This window comes from Schistocerca nitens, chromosome 5 (assembly GCF_023898315.1).
Source record: "Schistocerca nitens isolate TAMUIC-IGC-003100 chromosome 5, iqSchNite1.1, whole genome shotgun sequence".
Classification (NCBI taxonomy): domain Eukaryota; kingdom Metazoa; phylum Arthropoda; class Insecta; order Orthoptera; family Acrididae; genus Schistocerca; species Schistocerca nitens.
In genome coordinates this window covers 625,923,995-625,948,079 of record NC_064618.1, presented here as the reverse complement: position 1 = coordinate 625,948,079, position 24,085 = coordinate 625,923,995, and the positions used below count along the sequence as shown (strand labels likewise).

Below are 24,085 nucleotides of genomic sequence, written 5' to 3'. Positions count from 1 at the left end.
CCAAGCCACGAAACTGACATTTTCGAGTTTGTTTCACAATGTGAGTCCTGTAACAGACAGAATAATGTGGGAAAAAGTAGAGCACCATTGCAAGAACTGCCAGAGACAAGTGAACCATTTCGACAAGTAGTAGTAAATGTTGTAGGACCATTGCCTAAGACTAAAGATGGGAACAAATACATATTGACAATGTTAGATCATTTCTCTAGATACCTTCTCATTATACCAATACCTGATCAGAGCGCTGAGACTATATCTAAAGTTTCTTCTCATTATACCAATACCTGATCAGAGCGCTGAGACTATAGCTAAAGTTTTGGTAAAATAATGGATTCTTAAGTCTGGATCAACCATTAAGTATAATTAGTGATCAAGGAAGGAATTTTATGAGTGAATTACTTAAACAGACTTGTAAGCTCATGCAAATAATTCAGTTAAGGACTACACCAGCACACCCTGAAGGAAATGGAAGAGTCGAGAGTGTCCACAGAACAATTATTAAAATGGTTAGCCATTATGTGAGCAGCAAACACGACAATTGGGATGTCTGTCTATCGTACTTGGTAAGTTGTTACAACGCCAAAATGCACAGCTCAGCTGGCCTAAGTCCATATGAGATTGTCTATGGAAGAAGAATGCATTCACCCTTGGACTTTGCACAATCAACTGCCGGAATCTAGCATGCAAGCTAAAGGAAGCATGGAGGGTAGTGAAACAGCGGAATCATCATCCCTTTCTTCAGCAAGCAAGACAACACGACTGCCAAGCAGCAGTGCCACAGTATCGAGTTGGAGATATTGTATATCTGACAAGGGAACCTCCCCATCGCACCCCCCTCAGATTCAGTTAAAAGTTGGCACAGTGGATAGGCCTTGAAAACCTGAACACAGATCAATCAAGAAAACAGGAAGAAGTTGTGTGGAACTATGAAAAAAATAAGCAAAATATACAAACTGAGTAGTCCATGCGCAAGGTAGGCAACATTAAGGAGTATGTAGGTTCAGTAGTGCCGTGGTCCCGTGGTTAGCTTGAGCAGCTGCGGAACGAAAGGTCCTTGGTTCAAATATTTCCTGGAGTGAAAAGTTTAATTTTTTATTTTCAGACAATTATCAAAGTTCAGGTACTCACACATAATCAACTTCGCTCTCCAAAATTCCAGGACATGTTCAGATTTGCTTGGACATATGCAGGCTTTGACAGTCCACACACGGAAAAATTTGAAAACGTTAAAAACATATGCTTTGACAGAGCACAGGGAAAGCTGTGCGACTGTGAAACTTTTGCAGTCATTTGTTGCCGTTTATGTGACAAACTCTTATGTTTTCATCACTTTTTTGGGAGTGATTATGACATCCACAAGAAAACCTAAATCGGGCAAGGTAGAAGAATCTTTTCACCCATTCGCCAAGTGTACAAGTTAGGTGGGTCGACAACATATTCCTGTCATGTGACGCACATGCCGTCACCAGTGTCGTATAGAGTATACCAGACGTGTTTTCCTGTGGAGGAATCGGTTGACCTATGACCTTGCGATCAAATGTTTTCGGTTCCCATTGGAGAGGCACGTCCTTTCGTCTACTAATCCCACGGTTTTGCGGTGCGGTCGCAAAACACGGACACTAAACTTATTACAGTGAACAGAGACGTCAATGAACGAAAGGACAGATCATTACTTTGCGAAAATAAAGAAAGTAAAAATTTTCACTCGAGGGAAAACTTGAACCAAGGACCTTTCATTCCGTAGCTGCTCACGCTAACCACGGGACCACGGCGCTACTGAGCCCACACTATCCTTGATGTTGCTTATCTTGCGCATGGTCTACTCAGTTTGTATATTTTGCTTATTTTTTTTTTACTGTTCCACACAACTTCTTCCTGTTTTCTCGATTGATCTGTGTTCAGTTTTTCAAGGCCTATCCACTGTGACAACTTATAACTAAATCTGAGGGGGGTGCGATGGGGAGGTTCCCTTGTGAGCAATGTGGTGTTGAAGAAAAGTCAAGTCAAAGAGTTTAAGAAGCTTTGGAAAGGACCTTATCCAATCTTGGAGGTGTTGTCGCCAGTCACTCTTAAGCTCCAACTGCCCTTTCGTTTGATTGTCGTTCATGTCAATCCTGTAAGGCCATTTCTGGGTAGATTTCCTGTAGTAGTGCAAGATGACGAGGACCAACCGAGAGCCAAACCTGCTGTTGTCAAACCCAGGAAGCGAGAATCGCGAGGTCGCAGTCCAGACTTCGAGGCCGAGGCATCGCCACGTTCCGAGCAATCCTGTTCCAGACACCCCTACAATCTGTGTAAATGTGTGTAGTGTGTGGGTGCAATGCGTGTGTTTATTCCCGCCAAGTGCTTATGTGAATGTGTTGTGAAAATTTAGTATTGAAGCTATTGCATGAGTGCACCATTGAAAATAAATCTTTTATTCCACAGGTTACCACAAGAAACTCATTTATTTTATGTTTGTTGTTAACTCTAGTATTTAGAACTAATTAACCATGTTCATTTTTATTCTAAAGTTTGCTATGATAGCATATTCTACTAATGCTGTAGGAATAGTATCACAGAGTACAGGTGTTTTGTTTGAACCACGATCAGACATAGTACTTTCAACAACTAATGCAAAACTTGTCCTCAAGTACAATCTGAGTAAAATCCAGCAACAGTTCAATTCTGTAAAGAAACAAATTAATCTAATTTGTTCTGTTAAGGGTAATGATACAATTTTGGAAATGGGTACATCTTGGTATAATAACTGGATCACAGCCAAAATGCAGGTAGAGTCTACATTTGCTAATTATGAACAAGAGATTTACTGTTTTTTAAAACTTTTGCCACACAACTTTAATTAGGTGTAAACGTGCCTGGTTTGCTTTTGGTGGGAGTATCCTTCGTACTGTATTTGGTACTTTAACTAGTCGAGATCTACTGGAAGTTAAAGGCAAAATATTAGCTCTTGAACAACAGTCCAGTACAGATTCAACTAACCTCTCTAATGAAATTATTGTATTAAAGAATATGCAAAGAAACATTACTAAGCACACAGTTTTCATTGAAAAAATAGTAAAGCAATTTATCTCACATTTCCACATAATTCATAATGAAACGAACGCAAATATCCAAGAACTGTTCCAAGGATTAAATGCTGTGAGTGCACACTTAGATTTAAAAACTCTTTTGTTAAGGATTACTGATAGTTTATCAAATGCTACAATTGATGCCCTTAACTTAAGAACAGCCTTAGAAAGTAGTTCAAATGATTGTTTGAGCAGCGTACTACTACATCCAGAACAATTTTTACACATCCTACTATCAGTTGAACGAAAGCTAGATGCAACATATACTATGATTTACCCTGTTAACGCTTACAATTTATATGCTTACTGTAAGTTAACCATCACACACTCTTTAATGATTGAAGATGAATTAACTGTTATTGTTTCTATACCCATTGCTAGATCAAAGCATAATTTTGAAATGTATAAGATTTATACTTACCCTGTGAAATGGAGACAGGCTGGTATTCATGTAAAGTACATACTGAATGATTATCTACTGATCAGCAAGGATCGAAGATATTTTGTGTCCCTAAATGAAAATGATTTGCATATGTGTAAACGTAGTCATAAGTTAATTTCCCCTGAATCAGGAGTATTCTTAGATAGTAGAGTGTACAGCTGTGAGAAAGAATTGTTTATGAATCATCCCCCAAGAGATGGTTGCCCTAGAATTTTAACGCATCTTTATCATCCATTTCTTAAATGATGTTCTGAAGGTATAATTTTCTCACTTAACTCCACCCTTGATGTCACATTTACATGTAAAAATTATGGTACACCTGAGCTACCCTTTACACTCAAATTGAATAATAGTGCATTAATCTTGAATGCCACACATTGTGATTTATCATGTGAACTATTTGATATGCCTAGTGTATTGTCAACTACATTTCATGCAACTGGACATTTGCCATTGACGAGAATGTTATCTGTTTATTACAATGATTCATACATATGGAAAGCATTCCTTTTCAAGTTTTTCTGAAGACAATAATTTAATTAAGGACATCCATGAAAATGTAATCTCTTCCAATAATGAGTTAAACTTCATTGAAGCAGCAAATAGAATCACGTCCTTCGATTCATCCAGTAATGTTAATGCATACTTGATTGTCAGTATTGTGCTTTTATTAATTTGTCCTTTGTCAACAGCATTTGTCATGTATGAAATTGTCATCCTGAAGGCATGCTTCTCTGTACCGAACGTTACTGTGTCTGCAAATGAAATACATGTTGCAATGCCTTCTGATGCCACAAATGGCAAAATACGAGGGTGAGTCAAATGAAAACCTTAAATTTGTAATAACAAATTGAAATTTCGTGCCGTTATCCTGTAAGTTGGTAAGCATGCTACAAACAGTGCACAGAATGGCCTGTAGGTGGCAGCAGAGTGCAGATGCACACATACCATAATAGTATCAGTATAAAGATGGCCATTCCACCTGCGACTTGCACCAGGGAAGAAAAGTGTTCTGTTATTCGGTTTTTGCTTCATCGATGAAAGAAGGTTCAGTACTGCGATGCATGTTTGTCACAGCAGCAAGTCTACGAATGGAGTAGGAAGTTCGCAAATGGTGTGACTTCAGTGGAAGATGCTCCTCATCCAGGTCAGGCACAACGAGTTGTGACTCCACAGAACATTGCAGCAGTTGAAGCCATAGTGAAGGAAAACCGCCGAGTGACACTGAAAGACATTGCAGCATGTTTACAGATTAGTCATGGGTCAGAACACCACATTGTGTTGTCTGCAAGATGGGTGCCACGGCAGCTGACTCCTGAAATGAGAGAACGACGTGTTGATGCTTGTGAAGAACTTCTTCGGCGCTTTGAACGAGAAGGTGATGGCTTCCTTGCAAGAATCGTTACTGGGGACGAAGCCTGGGTTCACTTCCACCAACTGGAAATGAAGAGAACGAGCAAGGAATGGTGCCATTCCTCATGACCAAAACCAAAGTAGTTTCGAACAGAACTATCAGCAGGGAAGGTTATGATGACTCTTTTTTGGGATGAAAAAGGCGTCATTTTGGAGCATTACATACCTAGAGGGACCACTGTCACCAATGCATCATACACAGATCTCCTAAAAAATCATCTGCGGCCTGCAATCCAATCAAAGCAACGTGGATTGCTGTCAGCAGGTGTCCTTTTGCAACATGACAATGCAAGGCCCCACACTGCCCATACAACAGTTGCAACAATCACAGACTTGCATTTTGAGTGTCTTCCTCATCCACCATACTCACCAGACCTTGCCCCAAGTGATTTCCATTTGTTTGGACCACTCAGAGACGCAATGGGAGGAAAGAAGTTCCATTCTGATGAAGAGGTACGCCACGTGGTGCACAAGTGGTGGTGCGGACTATCAAAAGAATTTTTTTCTAAATGAATTTATACACTTTGTAAGCACTGGAGGACTTGCATTGAGCATGGGGGAGATTATATTGAAAAGTGATACAGCTTTGTACCACTTTTGCACAATAAATAATATTTAAAAAATATTTAAGGTTTTTGACTCACCCTCGTAGATTCATAACGCCCAGGGGGTCGTTTTGAGTCACCAATGGTTGCTCTTTTTCTCTGGGGAGAGTGATGTAAGGGTCTATGGATTGCGTGCAGCTGTACGGTATGTAACACGCTCTCACCAGCCAACCTGTCTGGAATGCTGACAGTTTGCTTGGTCAGTAAACATGCGTCTGGCTGCACTGCAAGCAGTGTACGCCACTGGCCGCTGTCCGCAGCGCGCAGTATTAACTAGCGTGGCCTCGGATGCGAATATGTCTCTTTTCTTAGCTCACCATGGAGCCTTTCGATACAACTGTAATTAGTTGCTGTTAGGATGTCAGACACAGTGATGACGGGTGCGCGTAGTGTGCGTTTTACAATCAGCCTTTGTTAATAAAACTGTTTAAACTTACTTCTCGTGTTCGCGTATTGCCGTACCTCAAGGACCCACCGCTTACAAATCCTGACAAATATTTTGTCCAATTATCATCTGGGGCAATAACACAAACAAACCCCCTTATATCACATTTTAAGTAATAACAAAAACTTTTTCCTCTGAACAACTTCATTATGTGGTGCAACAGTGTGACAATATGTGATGGGTAATATAAACAATATCTTTGCCCTTGTTTTTATAACTGCTGTGCATTTCTTTTTTGCCTAACTTCCAAAAATGGAAGCTTCAGTTTCACAATCTCAGGATTCTGTAGCCACATTTAAATATCATGATTCATTTAACAGCTGGTTCCTACTTTCAGTATGTGTAACCTATCCTTCTTCCTTCCATTTCCCCATTCAAAGTGCATGCTCTGTGTTTTGCATTCATATCCTCTCAAAATATCTTCACAAACTGACATATCTTTTTATTCTCCCTATATTTTCTGTTGTAAATTTTCTTTTTACATTTCTCTATGCATCTATATTTATGATATATGTTCATGTTGTGTTAAGTATTCTTTCATTTCTTCACCTTATATGTTTTCCTGGGGATTTACTATTCCTACATCTGCAGATTTGGAGATTGTCCACTGGATACGATTTCTGTTGCACCTAGTGTTGCTATTTTTGTGATACCACAGTTGTGTGTTTGTAGTAGTAATTTGTTTGCCTGTCAGAACTGGAAATTAGTCAGAACTAGTGTCAAGTGCTGATGTCAACATGAGTTCTCTATCTATCTAACAGTACTATTTTATCATTTCCAACAACAAGCCATGGCACATTCAGGTTAGCAGCTGTTTCTAGTACCTACAAAAGCTTTCTACAAAATGAGAGTAACCAATGATTCTAATACTGAATGTTACCTGTATAATTCCTCATTAAATAGGATATCAGTTCATTAAGAATGATCCTTGGACAGATTAGTTACTGCTATATTATAAGTAGCATTTTAGGAGAATTCTGAGCCAAAGAGTGTTGATTTAACAATGTGAATGTGTTTGATTTACTGTTTAGCACAGAATCTTTCTATCTGCACAGTTGACAAACATCTGATGTGACTAAATGAACCTGCTTGATTCAGAGTGTAGCACGATAAATTTTCTAACAAGGTGAAGATACATTTCAGTTCCACATTTATAATGGTCAACAATTAAATATCTTTTAATCAAGCACATCAAATTTTTATATAAAAACAGTAAAGCATAATAATACCAATTGAAGCTCACATGTTAGATGTTAAGTATGTATGTATGTCAGTTTTCTAGGATCCCTGAGACTCAATACGAATAAAATAATTTTATTGATTAACTATCCCCATGTTAATTTGATTAGCTACAAACTAGTCAGGTACTAAGTTTTTTATGTGTGTTTAATACATGAGACCATATCACTCATTCTCCAGTTCATCGGAAATTTACCACTGAACTGAATTTCTTGGTAAGAACATCATCCACAGGCAATTCAACTGTATTTTGAGCACAAGACACTGTAGGATGCTTATTTTCCTTATTTGAACAATTACCCCTCCCTGTCCGGGGAATGGTACCTGCCTTCTTCCACTGGCTGAATACATGCCTATGTGAGCTACCCACATTATTCTGGTTGATATTGTCAACATTTTGAAGAACCTGAGCAGAGGACTTTCTGTGCAATACATTTTTCTTGCTGATGCAACCAGCAGTTTCAGAATGCATATGTTCATTAGTTTTACCAATTGCAGGCTTCTTAATGCGAAGGGTACTACTTCTGTCATAAAATGTATACTCAACAGCATCCAGTATTGGTACAGTATCAAAATGAACTCTCCTTTCATTTGGTTTTTTTATGAAACATTCTTTAGCATCTGCAATCAGTTTTGCAGAAGTTGGAAGGATACTTGTGTCACCAGTGTCTGCACTGAAAGAAGTGTCTTCATTCTTCATAGGCATATGGTACAAGTGTGGAGTTTTCTGCTTCCATGCTGTCAACTTAACATCACGATATTTATGCTGACTTTTTCCCTCAGTCATAAACCTTCCTTCAGCTGTTGTTGCTGTGTACAAATCTCTCTCTTTCTTTTGAACAGCTCGTTCTCTTTCAGCAACTGCAAACTCTTTTAACTGCAATGCTGCCTCTTTTCTTTTAAGCTCCTCCAGTTTTTTTGACAATATGTCCTGAAACTTACAGTCAAAGCCTTTTGAGAAACTGTCATTTGGTATCACCTGAACATCAGCAAGATTGGAAGCTGCAATGTTATCTTGTAGGAATACTTTAACCTTTTCAGTTGTTTCACATGGATTTTCCAGAGTTTGAAGACTTTTAGGTACAGATAACTTTGCATTAATGCAATCTTGAATGACATGGGAAAGAACAACAGGATTCTGAATTAAAACATCAACTGTTGGGCGATCACAGGGCTTAGAACTTAGCATTAGTGAAATTATGTTTTGGAGGTCTTCAGAATAGTGTGCTGGAATTCTTGGAAACCTGTAAGATTAAAATAATAACTGCATTAATAGTGAGAGGATATTAGCCAGGGTAACACATCTATTTTAACGTAGTCCAATTAAAATTATTTGATAGTTGACATCTGTCTTTTGCTGTTAGGGTGTTGTCACATTGGCTGCTGGGTATTGCTCTATTATAGGTGATACAAAAACATGGTGCGTCACTTCACAAATGCTGTTAATATGTAACATGGAACAATGTCGGAAATGACTACCAGAAGTATATTGGTAATGTGAGATTCTCTGTTGACAGCTGATTTTAAGTTCCAATGACTAAACTGCAATAGATGATACATTTTGTAGCCCACAACCCTGTGATGTGCAATATATCCAAGAAAATGATGTTCAATAATCTGTGACAAAACTAAAATCATGATCATTTTGTTCGCAATGATCAAGGCTAACCTCAATGAGCATGACATAAAAAATTCAGTTTCAGCACTAAAAGTAAAATTTAATTTCTCACTATTATTCGTTTTTGAAACTTTCCTCACAGATTATAGGTTACACAGTCAGATTCCAAACGAAAATAATAATCAAATTTTTTTATTACATGTAAAAAAAAAAAATAATGCTACAGTTGATGTGATTCAAACCTACAATCTTCTGAGCTTCAGGTTTATATGTTAACCATTGTGGTTTTCAACAACACTGCCGTAAATAGTTGTATTTATAACTGTAGAGATCCAGTCACAATGATGAATATCATGTATGATGAAATAAAAGTGTCTGAACCATGATTCAGGATCCAAACATATCAATAAAGAAAGCTGGGCAAAGAACTGGAAGTCAACTAACCAGCTGTGACAGCTTAGGAATGGCAAACAGTTTGGGCATGACGCTGAGCTCTCTGACTGGCGGAAACCAGCTCCAACATGTGAAGTGCCAACTATCCAGTAATTTTAATCGGATTATACAATATAAATAATATACTTTTGAATTTTAGCTTTTGTGCATGTATTCTTAATATGGTGGTCGTACAAAGATTAAATCTCAACAATCTGATTAAACAACAAGGTTAGCATGCATAGTCTCTTATATTTGAACAATGGATAACAAACAACTATTAGAAAACAAAGATGATGTGACTTACCAAATGAAAGTGCTGGCAGGTCGACAGACACACAAACAAACACAAACATACACACAAAATTCAAGCTTTCGCAACAAACTGTTGCCTCATCAGGAAAGAGGGAAGGAGAGGGAAAGACGAAAGGATGTGGGTTTTAAGGGAGAGGGTAAATATGTCTGCTTGTGTCTGTATATGTGTGGATGGATATGTGTGTGTGTGCGAGTGTATACCCGTCCTTTTTTCCCCCTAAGGTAAGTCTTTCCGCTCCCGGGATTGGAATGACTCCTTACCCTCTCCCTTAAAACCCACATCCTTTCGTCTTTCCCTCTCCTTCCCTCTTTCCTGATGAGGCAACAGTTTGTTGCGAAAGCTTGAATTTTGTGTGTATGTTTGTTTGTGTTTGTTTGTGTGTCTGTCGACCTGCCAGCACTTTCATTTGGTAAGTCACATCATCTTTGTTTTTGGATGTATTTTTCCTACGTGGAGTGTTTCCCTCTATTATAACCAAACAACTATTAGACCTACACAAAACTGAATAAAGCATCATAATATATTAAATGCAACAAAATTTCATCTTACAAATATTCATTTGGGAAGCAGAACCATAGAGTCCATGTCTTTTGGTTGTTCTCAAGTTATTCAGCAGTGTTGCCATAATATAACTGCATATTTACCGATGCTTAGGGTACCACAATAGAATGACTCGTTAGAAATGAAGTTACCTCATATTGATATGTAGTCATGAAAACAGAATTACTAATGAAAACAAGGAACGGAATTGAAATTTTATTTGAGAGGGTGAAAGTCATTGTTAAAGAGATTTCCCCTGCTTGCGCTCTTGATCATATCAAAATAATACTTTGCAGATACGAACTATGTAATACTCAAGTTAAGGAATGCATTTTACATGCTTAAGATAAACACTCCTGGCTGAAACTTCCTGACGGATTAAAAATTGTGTGCTGGATCGCAACTCGAACTCGAGTTCAAGTCGCGGTCCAGCACACAGTTTTAAACTGCCAGGGAGTTTCATATCAGAGCACACTCCACTGCAGAGTGCATTCTGGATACTCCTGGCAGAAAATTGTCACCCCCAAGAGACAGCAAGTTAATACCATACAATACTGCCTACAGTCATGATAATGGCTTCAGTTTAACGATGAAGACCATCCATAGTTCCCTGAGGTGTATTGTACCCAGCAGAAGCTGCTCATTGATGAGAGCTACGAAATTGATGGGACTTTCTTTGCTAGATTTCACCCATTGTACCCAACAGTTCCAGGCACCTTTTATGGGACTAAGATCAGCTGATTTAGTGGGCTAGTTGAAGTGTAAAACAGTATCTGATTGTTCATCAAACTAGGGATGTCATGTGAACATGACTTTTGTCATCTTGGAAGATGGCAGAATCCACATCATGACGATGGAAAAGAAAGAGCAATATCTGTTTACATTAATGTTGGAATAAATATTCTGGTTCATGTTTGCAGTACCCTGAATGAGTGGGACCAAACACGTAATGAAAAGGAAAGTTGTTGCTCGCCAAAGAGCAGAGATGCTGAGTCGAAGTTAGGCACAACAAAAAGACTGTCACAATTAAAGCTTTCAGTCCGTAAGGCCTTTGTCAAAAACAGACCCTCCCCCCCACCCCCACCCCCACACACGAGGCGCAAACAACTCTCACACACAACTGCAGTCTCAGGCAACTGTAGTCACAACTGTTACAAACGTTCACAAAAGTCACATAACCACCTCTATCCTCAATTTACACCCTCTATTCAATGCAAATTAAATACCTCACTGGACCATCAGTACTCTAGACACCTTGTGTCATTAAAAAAAAAAGACAAACTCTTGACTCGCCGGGCTGCACTACACACCTCCAGTAAGCTGCCGACAATTTTCTGTGTTGTTTGGTCCACTCAAGATTTGCAGCTTTGTGTGTTGCTGTGAACAATCGTCTTTTGTGATGTATCCAAAATAAAGTGGCACTGCATAAAGCTTTCTTATATATCTAAATCATACTGCGCAAGCCACCTAATGGTGTGTGGCAGAGGGTACTTTTGGTACCACTATCTGATCCCTCTAACCCCGTTCCACTCTCCACACGCGAATAGTACGTGGGAAGAATGATTTTCGGTAACCTCTGTATGGCTCTAATTTCTGAAATTTTCTCCTTGTGGTCAATATGCAAGATGTGTGTGTGTGTGTGTGTGTGTGTGTGGGGGGGGGGGGGGGGGGGGGGAAGCAATATGTTGTCTGACTCCTCATGAAAAGTGCTGCCCCAAAATTTCAACAGTAAATCTCTCATGATGTGCAGTGCCTCTATTGCAATGTCTGTCAGTGGAGTTTGTTTAGCATCTCTGTAACACTCTCTCGCCAGCTAAATGATCCTGTGATGAAATGCACCGTTCTTCATTGGATCTTCTCTATTAGTTTCATTGGATCTTCTCTATTAGTCCTATCTGATAGGGATCCCAGATAGATGAACAATACTCAAGAATCGGGCAAACAAGCGCCTTATAAGCCACTTTTTTCATGGGTAAGTTACATTCCCTTAAGATTCTTCTGATGAATCTGAGTATGGTGTCTGCTTTTCCCATCTTTTTTTATACTGTCATTCCACTTCAGATCGTTCTGGATAGTTACGCATAGATATTTTACGGTTGATGCTGTCTCTAGCTGTTTGTCAACAATACTGTAGCTGTACAGTAGTGGGTTTCTTTTCCTATGAATGCGCAATATTCTACATTTATTTACGTTCAGGGCCAACTGCCAGAGCCTACACTATTCATCAATTCTCTGCAGGTTGTTGTGCAAATTCTGTCTTCTGGCGTTGCTACTTGGTATAGAAAACTGCATCATCTGCAAATAGCCTTAAAAAGCATCCAATGCTCTCTACTAGATCATTTATATATATTGCAAACAGCAACGGTCCTATCACATTTCCCTGTGGTACACCAGATATTACCTTTACATCTGTCGATTTAGTTCCGTTAAGAGCGACATACTGAGTTCTATCTGCAAGAAAATCTTGAATCCAATCACAGGTCTGCTCCGATACTCCGTAAACTCGAATTTTTTCACTAAACAGCAATGGGGAACGGTGTCAAATGCCTTATCGAAATCAAGGAACAAGGAATCAACCTGTGCGCCGTTGTCTCATGGAGGAACAGAGCGAGCTGAATTTCGCAGGATCTCTTTTTGAGGAATCCATATTAATTTTTATAGAGGAGACGTTCTTTTTCCAAAACCGTCATAATTCTTGAGCATAAAACATATTCCGTAATTCTACAACAGATCGACATCAATGATATAGGTTTATAATTTTATGGATCTGTCTTACAGCCTTTCTTAAAAACGGGAATGACTTGCGCTTTTTTCCAGTCGTTAGGAACCTTTCGTTGCTCAAGTGATCTATGATAAATTACTGCTAGAAGGGGAACAAGTTCTTTCGCATAATCTTTATAGAATCTTGTAGGTATCTCATCTGGTCCTGATGCCTTTCCATTACTAAGCGATTGTAGCTGCATTTCAGTTCCATGATTGGTGATCTCAATATCTGCCATTTCGACATTCATATGACGATTGAAAGGAGGGACAGTGTTACGATCTTCCATGGTGAAACAACTTCGGAAGACCGAATTCAGTATTTCGGCCTTCTCTCTGTTATCTTCCATTTCAGTGCCAGTGTGGTCGCTGAGAGAATGAATAGATGATTTTGACCCACTTACTGATTTTACATACGACCACAAAATCTCTTTGGGTTTTTGCTCAGGTCGGTTGACAACGTCTTACTTTCAAAATCATTGAATGCTTCTCTCATTGCTCTCCTTACACTCATTTTCACTTCGTTCAGCTTTTATTTGTCAGCTAGTTTTTTACTTCTCTTGAATCTGTGATGAAGAGCCCTTTGTTTACATAGTGCTTCTCTAACATGGCTATTAAAGCATGGTGCATCTTTCCCATCCCTTAAAATCTTACTTGGAACATCCTCGTTTAAGGCATACTGAACAATGCCTTTACATTGTTTCCATTTGTTCTCCACATCGTCATCTTCATCATCGAATATTTTATGCTGATGGCTGAGATATTCTGAAATTTGTATCCTGTCATGCTTGCTCAGCAAATATATCTTCCTACCATTCTTAACATTCCTCCCGTCGTCATAGATGCTGCCACAGCCTTATGATCACTGATACCTTCCTCTATGTTAACTGATTCGATAAGTTTAGGTCTGTTTGTTGCCAGGAGGTCTAAGACGTTACCCTCATGAGATGGTTCTCTAATTATCTGTAAAAGGTAATTTTTGGACAGGACATCCAGAACAAGGCCACACAATTCCCTGTCTCTGGCATCAGTTTTGATGGCATAACACTCCCAATCTACACCTGGCAAGTTGAAGTCACCCCCTATTACAACGCCATGATCAGGAAAATTTCTAATGATATTTTGCAAGTTCTGTCTGAATTGCTGTACAACTACAGGTCCTGACCCAGATGGTCTATAAAAGCAGCCGATCACCATTATTGACCGTTCTTTAATACTTAATTTCACCAGATTAATTCACATTTGGAATCCGTGATAACCTCGCTAGAGGCAACATTCACAATGAAGCTGGTCAATATGGACCTGTGATCACTGATAGCAGCACTTACTGAAAGGTTTGAAACATTTTGCCATTAACAAGGCATTACAGTCTTTTCTTGTCCCTGTCAGTTAAGATCTGTTTACAACCACTATTCTTTACACTGTGTTACATCATTCATTGTAGACTTGGGCAATCACCTACAAATCAGTGTGGTCATAGGCACATCCAAACGCAAAGTTGCTTTCCGCCATTCTGTCACATTGACCCATTTTACTGTGCTGACACATCACTATAATGCCATAACATATGACCCTCCACCACTGGGTCATATGAGCCATATGAGGTCATATGAGTGCCTAGCACAAGTTACACACCATATATAGCGCTCCAAAGTGACCAGTGTGCCCTTTTAAGGGGAATGGCTAGTATTTTGTCTGATGAGCTTTATGTCCGCTGCAAAATAACATTACTTGTAATGGAAATGGAAATGATCGTATGGCGGCAGTGGCCGGGAGTTCCCAGGTAGGAAGTTCGGCGTGCCAAGTGCAAGTCTTATTGAGTGTGACGCCACATTGTGCGACTTGCGCGTCGGCAATGGGTATGAAATGAGGACAGCGCAATACCCAGTCGCTGAAGGGAGAAAATCTCCCACCCCAGACGGGAATCAAACCCGGGCCCCCATGCGTGGCATTCCAACGCGCTGACCGTTGAGCTATTGGGGCGGACATTACTTATATTGACAGTTACAGATAGTGTAAGAAGTCTAAAATATGAAAATGTATGTAGGAGTAGCCATTGTAATATCCAGACTGAAGTACATAAATATTCCATGAATTTTCAATAGATGTTGTTTCTTTTACATGTAGCCTATAAATGAATGAGGACATGCTGAAGGCTAAGGAAGAAAACTACTATTGCCCAAGTCATAACAAAAATTAAAAGGCAATTAATAATATTCAGACAATGAGGTAAGCTACAGCACGCTGTGCAGATTCAAACAACTAAGTTTGAAAAAAATTCTTGAAAGTGAGGCTAATGTTTGGTTGGAGAAATTAGAAGTGCAATTAAAACAGAGTCCAATGATACAAATAAATAATTTCCAATCAGATTATAATTCCTTGTTGAGGGTTCACAGTGAAGTTTTACATTCTGGTAAAAAGGACTTAAACAGATATAAGAAACTAGGAATTCGAATTGAAAATGTATTTTATTTTACACTCCTATACATTACTCAGTAGTTCAAAACGGAAGATGCCTGCACAACAGAAGATTATGAAGCCCATGTAATGGTCACAAAGAGCAAGATGTGTAATTTTGTTCATTCTTGACAAAAATTTCACATTAAAGATTAAAGCTATGCTACTCTTATGTTATTATTACATGGTGGTGATGAGGGAATTCATCTCAAATCAAAGAGGAGACACACACACACACACACACACACACACACACACACACAGAGAGAGAGAGAGAGAGAGAGAGAGAGAGAGAGAGAGAGAGAGAGAGAGAATATGTTAATTTCCTTGTTATATTACCAGAGACAATTGATATAAGCAATATCTGCTCCACCTACCTGTATTATATAAAAAAATCACATTTTTACGAATTATTTACTCAAGAATCCTCGTCGCAAAACTTCTGACTATTGCACACACTATTCTTGGTTAATGTGTCAGTAGTTACTGCAGTCAAAGTGAGCAGTGTTTTTCCGTGTTAAGTGTTAGAAATTTTTCAATATTCTGCATATTTCATGTCACTGAATTTCTAGTGTAAAACATGCATGTTGTTAACTCTGTTTCCAGCTCTCTTCTGTTTATAACAAAAGAGTGAGAACTTGCACATTAATCATTCTGCATAGAGTTTTGTGCCTGGTTTGAACTTTTTGTTAGGTGCTATGTCAGTGAGGAAATACAGTAGTGAAAGGATGAAGTGTGTGGACTATCAAAAGACTCAAGAAGGTGGTGTTTAAGAAAAGTGAAAAATACTTTATAATTGTTGGAAATCTATCAGAGTTATTGCAGAAATATCTTGGTCCTCAAGTAACCGCGTTACCATCATATCTACTGTGCAGGAATTGCCATACTCACTACAACAAGAAATTTAGTGATATAACCCACCTGAACAATCACCGTCACTGGAATGTGAAACTGAAAAAGACAGTGCAGATGTTTATAATCCTGGGCGTGAAGTTATTGATGTGTTGAATGTTAGCATTTCTGTTGTAGTCCCTAATATATCTCCCCTTAAATTCCCAGGCAGGATAAGAAGCACAGGAAGAAAACAGCACGAACAAAGAAAAGTTGAAGAACTTAAAAAGAAAAAAAGAAAAAAAAAAGAATTACACAAGTGATGTTTTCAAAACTATGTGGAGAGCATAATGTAGGTGCACTTGGTGTAGAACTTGAAGATAGTGACATGTGCACCCAATGTGATATGTGGTTTCACAATGTAAACACATCTATCTCGGAGTGACCAATACTGAGAAGGTACATAAATACCCACTTCCTCATATTATTTAATTTTAAAAGCTCATAAAATAAAGAATAGAAAGGTATTTGGGCCTGCCCAGATGCCTATTGTGGGTGTCCATTGCAAGATTATAAACTTAATGTTGCTTTGGAATATTACCTGAGTGAGATAATGTTTGCAGCAGGCAAAGTTGTAATGAGGCTGTTAGAGAAAATGGTGAAAAAGTTAAAAAGATATATATAACAAGATCTGTAAGAGAAGCATGACTCCTAATGAAAAAGGAAAACCTCAATTTAAATATTGGTGTCACAAAATTCTATTCCTTACGACCAAAATAGGTAAAATGGCATCCAGTGAAGGAAGTATGCACATGTCTTTACAACACTAATTTGAAACTTGTTAGTTTCATCATAAGTAGTGTCTCAGGGAACAGGTACACAGAGATAGACCTGATGCTTTTGTGTATATATCAAGAGCCGCAAGGTAAATTTTGGTTACAGGAGTGTGCAGTGTGTCCTGGTGCTGAAGGGATCACTGCTGAAGCATTACATCTTCAGGGTACTGAGAAATGACATATCCTATGCATTGTGGGAGGGAGGAGAGTTAGTGAAGAAGGCAGTGGAGCTAGGGAAGTTTGTTAGAGGGCAGGCATTGGGTCATGAAAGGAGTAGCTCCTCATCATATCCGCAGAATTCATAGAGAGGCCATAACAGAAGTAAAATCAGCCACATTCTAAAATACTGACACTTTGCTGAGAAATGGTCTCTTGCTTCACAGAAAATTTCAAAGTTACCAGTGGCACACATCAAAAGTGTCAATATTCACAAGTGTTACTCATTTCCTTGGAACACCATACTGCTTCTATCATCAGTGATGATGTCATTCATGACAGTGCACATGCATGCTACGCTGTCAGCATAATGAGTGATGACATAGCATCTAGAGGCCATGCACTACCTAAACATGTGTATGTGACTGATGGTGCAGCATCTCACTTTAAAAACCGCTTTCAGTTTTATGAACATGGAAAACACTGCACAGGAATTAAGACAAAAATTGATATTTTCAGCAACAGGTCTGAGAAAGCTTCAGTGAGACCCTTTACGTATTTTGAGAGGTACTGCTTGTCATTAAAGATGCGATGGCCACAGGTGGCCAGGCAATATGGAAGGGACTTCTTGGTACAGAATGAGTGGCAGCTGTGAAGTGGAGGTAATTCTGGGGCTGCCATACCTCCACTTTGACAGCTGCCACCCATTCCTACCAAGAAGTTCCTTCCATAGAGCCTAGCAACTCATGGCCATCGCATCTGTAGTGACAAGCAGTCCCTCTCGAAATATAACAAGAGTCTCACTGAGGCCTTCCTTCACATAGTGTAATTAGGTTAGTTGGTTGATCTGAGAAAGGACCAAACAGCGATGTCATCGGTCCCATCGGGCTGGGGAAGGAAGTTTCCCATTACCTTTCAAAGGAGTCATTCGTGCATATACCTGAAGTGATTTATGGAAATCAAGGAAAATCTAAATCAGGATGGCCGGATGCGGGTTTGAACCGTCGTCCTCCTGAATGTAAGTCCACTGCACCACCTTGCTTGGTCAGAGTGTAATTACCCTCCCAAACTTGTACCGAAACAGATCTCCTGTGCCTTATTCCTCCAGTCACCCTCCATAGCCTAAGTCCCACCGTCTGCCCACAGAGGAGTACTCTCCGCATGACTCAGTACCACCCAGGACTTGAGGAACTTATCCACATTCTCCACCAGGGTTTCGTCTACTTCTTGTCATGTCCTGGAATGAGAAATGTTCAACCCACTATCCTACCCACCCCTCCCACAGTGGTATTCCGCAGCCCATCGAACTTACACAATATCTTTGTCCATTCAGCTCCTCTTCCCAACCCCTAGCTCATGGCTCACATCCCTGTAACAGACACAGATGCAGGACCTGTCCCACACATCATCCCAGCACCACCTAGTCCAGACCAGTCACAAGTATCATCTATCCCGCCACAAGCAGGGCTACCAGTGAAACCAGTAATGTGATCTACAAACTAAGCTGCAGCCACTGTGCTGCATTCTACACAGGAATGACAACCAACGACCTGTCTATCCACATGAATGGTCACCGACAAACAGTGACCAAGAAACAGCTGGACCATGTGCTGAGCTTGCTGCCCAACACAGAATTCTTCGTTTTAATGACTGCTTCACAGCCTGTGCAATCTGAACCCTTCCTATGAACACCAGCTTTTCTGAACTGCAGCTTTTCTGAACTGCACAGGTAGGAACTCTACCTGCAGTATATCTTACGTACCTATAATGCTCCTGGCCTCAACCTTCGTTAGTTGTTGTCCTATACCCACCTATCCCCTTCTCCATTCCAGCACTACACAGTCCAGGGTTCCACCGATGCACCCACAATTTTTCTTACTTCTTTCCTTTTCCACTGTCCCCCCTCCCTCCCCCCACACACTCTCCCTCTAACCGCCTGACTCCCCCTAGCTGCCCCACCTTCTCTCCACCTTGTCCCTGTATCCTCACATAAGCAGCAATTTACTGTATCCCACCCCTATCCTGCTATCCCTCCCTTTCCCTGCCCCAGCCTCCTCCTTAACTCCACCACCCAGACTACTTCTCCCATCATGCACTGCTGCTCACAGTCTGGCCTTGGCAGCTAGAGACTGTGGTCGTGTGTGTGTGTGTGTGTGTGTGTGTGTGTGTGTGTGTGTGTGTGTGTGTGTACACTGATGATCAAAATATTATGACCATCTGCTTAATAGCTTGTTTGTCCATCTTTGGAACGAAATACATAATTGATTTTGCTTATCAGGGGTCCAAGTTTGTTGCCAGATTTGTTGAGGTGTGTGACATTGCACAGGTCATGTAATTTGCATAAATAACAGGTCACTGATTTGCATTCGTGGTGATGGCACTTGATAGGGACCCAGGTAACAACCATAGGATTTACCCCAGGCAAATTTTATCACCAAGACATCAACGTGAGTTCACTATAAGGCTCTCAGACTACTGATGAAAGAAGAAATTGCCACCGGGGAAGACATCAAGCATGAAGGAACACAGGTAGTTTGCAGCTGTCAGTGTGTCTTTGATTACCACCACGAGTTTCATGAAAGCACAAGAGAATGTCTCCCATAGCAAAGTGCTGCTCTCACGAGCCTGAGTCTGTGGCGTGCTGCACATTTCAAGCTGCCGTTCACCTCAATGATGGCATTTGTGGAGACAGTCATCGATCTAGTGTAGCAAAAATATGATTCATTAGAAGAGCTGACATGTTTCCACTGATTGACGGTTGAATCCCGATGGTCCCATGCCCTCTGCAGTCATAACTGAAGATGTCGTTGGGTCAGCATGTGAACATGTAAGGTTGATCTACTGCAGAGCTCCATCTTCAACAATGTTCAATGAACGTTGTGCTCCAACACACTTGTGCGTGCACCAGAACTGTGCTCTTCGGAAGAGATGTCACAGACCACCATCTACTCTAGTTTACAGAGAGACAAGCCACCAAAGCCCCGTTATGTGAAGAGTTGTGGACATCCAACCATTTAGCACCCAGTGGTAGTTTCACTATCCTACCACCTCTTTATGTAGGCGCTTACGAGAATGTGAACATTTGATCAGTTTCACCGGTTTCGAGGTACTCATTCATAGGCTCTGTGTGATAACAATCTGCCCTTTGTCAAAGTTGCTTATCTCAATGGATTTCCCCATTTGCAGCCCCATATCTTTGCTAGGATGACCCCCATCCATGTCTGCTCCACTTACTTTTGTTACCAAGTTACATGCCTGCAAGGCCACCATGCGGTATCCGATGTCATGGTGGGCAGAGGTCATTGATCAGTGTATGTTGTCTAATTCCTATAAAGGCTTTTATGGCTGAAAGCTTACTAGTTTGAAAATCTTTTTGTTGTGCCTGTCTGCGACTCAGCATCTCCGCTCTATGCTGAATAGCAATTAAACCTTTTCATAATATTATTACAATTTTTTTTATATTTTCCCCTTTCATTACGACATTTTCACAAATACTCTCATTTAGAGAGGTCTATGTTTTAACAAATCACCAGGAAATTAAAATATTTTAATTTTTGAGAGGTATCTTGTGGAACTTCAACATATATTTTTTCAGAAAACTTTGAAATAATGATGTGTCACATTCATTCTTCATCTGTATGATTTAAGAGGAAATCATCCAGTTTGTGTTCCATTTTGTCTATTAGATGTCAGCATCTGAGCATCATGGAATAAATAACAAAGGTGTCCACATTTATCTGGCCACCAGACAGATTGCAGGTAGAAAAATTACATTAGCTTTTCAAAATTCAATTCAGTTTGTACACTATGTGATCAGAAGCATCCGGACACCTGGCTGAAAATGACTTACAAGTCTGTGGTGCCCTCCATCGGTAAGGCCTTCATGGCAGCTTCCACTCTCGCAGGCATATGTTCAGTCAGGTGCTGGAAGGTTTCTATGGGAATTGCAGCCCATTCTTCAAGGAGTGCTGCACTGAGGAGACGTATCGATGTCAGTCAGTGAGGCCTCGCATGAAGTCGGCATTCAAAAACATCCCCCAGGTGTTCTATAGGATTCATGTCAGGACTCGGCAGGCCAGTCCATTACAGGGATGTTATTGTCGTGTAACCACCCCGCCACAGGCCGTGCATTATGAACAGGTGCTCGATCATTGTGAAAGATGCAACCACCATTCCCGAATTGCTCTTCAACAGCGTGAAGGAAGAAGGGGCTTAAAGCATCAATGTAGCCACGCAAAACAATAAGGGGTGCAAGCCCCGTCCATGAAAAACACAACCACACCATAACACCACCACCTCTGAATTTTACTGTTGCCACTACCACACACTGGCAGATGACGTTCACTGGGCATTCGCCATACCCACACCCTGCCATCGGATTGCCACATTGTGTACAGTGATTTGTCACTCCAGGCAATGTTTCTCCACTGTTCAATCATCCAATGTTTACACTCCTTACACCAAGCGAGGCATCATTTGGCGTGATGTATGGATTATAAGCAGCCGCTCAACAATGAAATCCAAGTTTTCTCACCTCCTGCCTAACTGTCATAGTACTTGCAGTGGATCCTGATGCACTATGGAATTCCTGTGCGATAGTCTAGATAGATGTCTGCCTATTACACACTACAACCATCTTTAACTGTCGGCGGTCTCTGTCAGTCAACAGACGAGGTCAGCCAGTACGATTTTGTACTGTACGTGTCCCTTCACGTTTCCACTTCACTATCACATCGGAAACAGTGGACCTAGGGATGTTTAGGAGTGTGGAAATCTCGCATACAGATGTATGACACTAGTGACACACAATCACCTGACCACGTTCGAAGTCCGTGAGTTTCGCAGAGCACCCCATTCTGCTCTCTCCCGATGTCTAATGACTACTGAGGTTGCTGATATGGAGTACCTGGCAGTAGGTGGCAGCACAATGCACCTAATATGAAAAACATATGTTTTTGGGGGTGTCTGGATACTTTTGATCACATAGTGTATATTCAATTTTATAGTTTGTGCATTTTAAATTGTATGCTCTCCTACCTTTACAGGATAAACCTCTGACCTGGACTCTTGCAATAAAAGTGCTTAATGAACTTCAGCAGACTTGCTCTCTTGTCAACAGACACGGTGAAAATAATCATAAACTTCACAAAAAGGCAGATATATATGACAATTGTCAAGTATTTATGCTTCAAAGCTACATTTAAATTACGTAACCCAGCTGTTGCTAAATAGTTCTCATTTGCAACCTGTTTTATCAAAAAATTAGATTTATAAATACTTTACTGAACAAAGCTTTGAAATCCTAACGCTCATTTTCCTCTATACATTTACTCTTTAATAGTTTTTGTTGCTGACAATAAAAAACAGTTTCTGTTAAACTAAAATGTACACAGTCACAAGATTTTTATGTTTAAATTATTTTCATGTCGACACTGCCTTCTTGTCTAGGGTTTAGAGTGAAGTTATGTACTCTGATGTAAAGGTATTTAGTGAAATCCAATCTAACATAAAGCAAATAATTAGGTATCCCAACTAGTTTAAAAAAATTAAAGACATTCCGAACTAGCCACACTTTCTACAAATTATTTGAATACTTAAATTCAGGAAAGAATTCATTTTGTTACCTACAGGGCAACTCGGTGATTATCACTTGGTCTTCAAGGCCTGATCACAGGGTTGTCTTTTTACATGGCAAATAGCAGTGTTCATTGTAAAGCTGCATGAGAAGTAGTAACATACATAATGGGAGTAGTAAATATAACAGTTCACCTTGAGTGGTCAGAACTACAGAATACACATGAACATGCATGGCTGAATTGCCCTTGCTGCCTACATTTGACTGACAGTGTAGTTCGACTGGGGTTAGTGGTTTAATCATGTGCAGTGCCTGAAGGGAGGAAGGAGGGATGTTAACTGACAGTTGGAGGGGGAGGGGGGGGGGAGACGATGACCGCACTCTTACATGTCTACAATGTGGCATCAGCGAGCTCACTCTGATACTGGCATAAGAGATTAAGGTCATCCTCCAATCCTACGATCCAGGCCTACAAAGTTGACAGTTTTCCAAATGTAGCGTCATCTCTTAACAAAATTACAAACTTTACTGACCATAGTATGTGGTCTTTTATTAATATTATTCTCTTTCATTGTGGGAGGTTTATGAAGTGCTCTAGGTACAAAAGATTTATGGGTTGCTCAGAATAAATACTGTGAAGAAGATCCTTCACCCATTCCACTGACACTGTTGCTAAAGTTATATGTAATTCAGCATGGGAACAGTCTCAAATAGGGTCATTCCATGTCAAGTCACCCAGGCCTTGACACCAACCATGTCAGATTTTGATGAAACTTGGTACAATTACTTCTTTTATCATCCTGAAAGCACTTGTAAAATTTTTTTGCTCTATCTCTTATAGTTTTTTTATAAATTTTTAAAGTTTTTAGATTTGGCGTTGTTTCAGCAGTCGGAAACTGTAACTTAAATGTGTCCTCACAACTAAAAAAATTTGTATATTAAAGAATACTCAAGATATCAGTACGAAATTTTGGAATAAGTTTGTGTATTATATCTAAATGTTAAAAACAAATTACCATAAAGATATATTAAATTCTTCCAAATGAAAAAAAATATTCCAAGGGGTGTTTTTTTTTTTTTTAAAAAAAGCTAACGGATGTTTAGTTTTACAAAAACTGCAATATCTAGAGTCTCAGACCTGATAGAAAGCTCACATTTGTTTTAAAATACTCTTAATTGTATAGGCTATTAGATAAAAGAAAAATTATGTTGGCTTTTTAACCTGTTTAATAGTTATCTAATTTTTAAAATAATATTAATTATATTTTAAAAATAAAAAATACCAAGTGACTTAGACACCGAAAATAAGTTTTTGTCTTCTTGGAGTAACAATGTACACTTGGATTTTG

The 24,085-nt window shown here is 39.7% G+C and overlaps 1 protein-coding gene across 8 annotated transcripts in view; it reads right to left on the bottom strand.

The window, feature by feature from the left end:
• Positions 1 to 7,169: 7,169 nt before the first annotated feature.
• Positions 7,170 to 24,085, bottom strand: part of LOC126259533 (serine/threonine-protein kinase Nek2-like) — a 73,960-nt gene continuing 57,044 nt past the window's right edge. For 7 of the 8 annotated variants that reach the window (XM_049956408.1, XM_049956402.1, XM_049956401.1 and 4 more), the window contains one exon: positions 7,171 to 8,459. In XM_049956408.1, coding sequence (XP_049812365.1) covers positions 7,397 to 8,459 — 1,063 coding nt within the window. In that variant the 3' untranslated portion in view covers positions 7,171 to 7,396. Of the gene's footprint in view, positions 8,460 to 24,085 lie in introns of all 8 variants that reach the window. The other variant, XM_049956400.1, reaches the window with a different exon arrangement.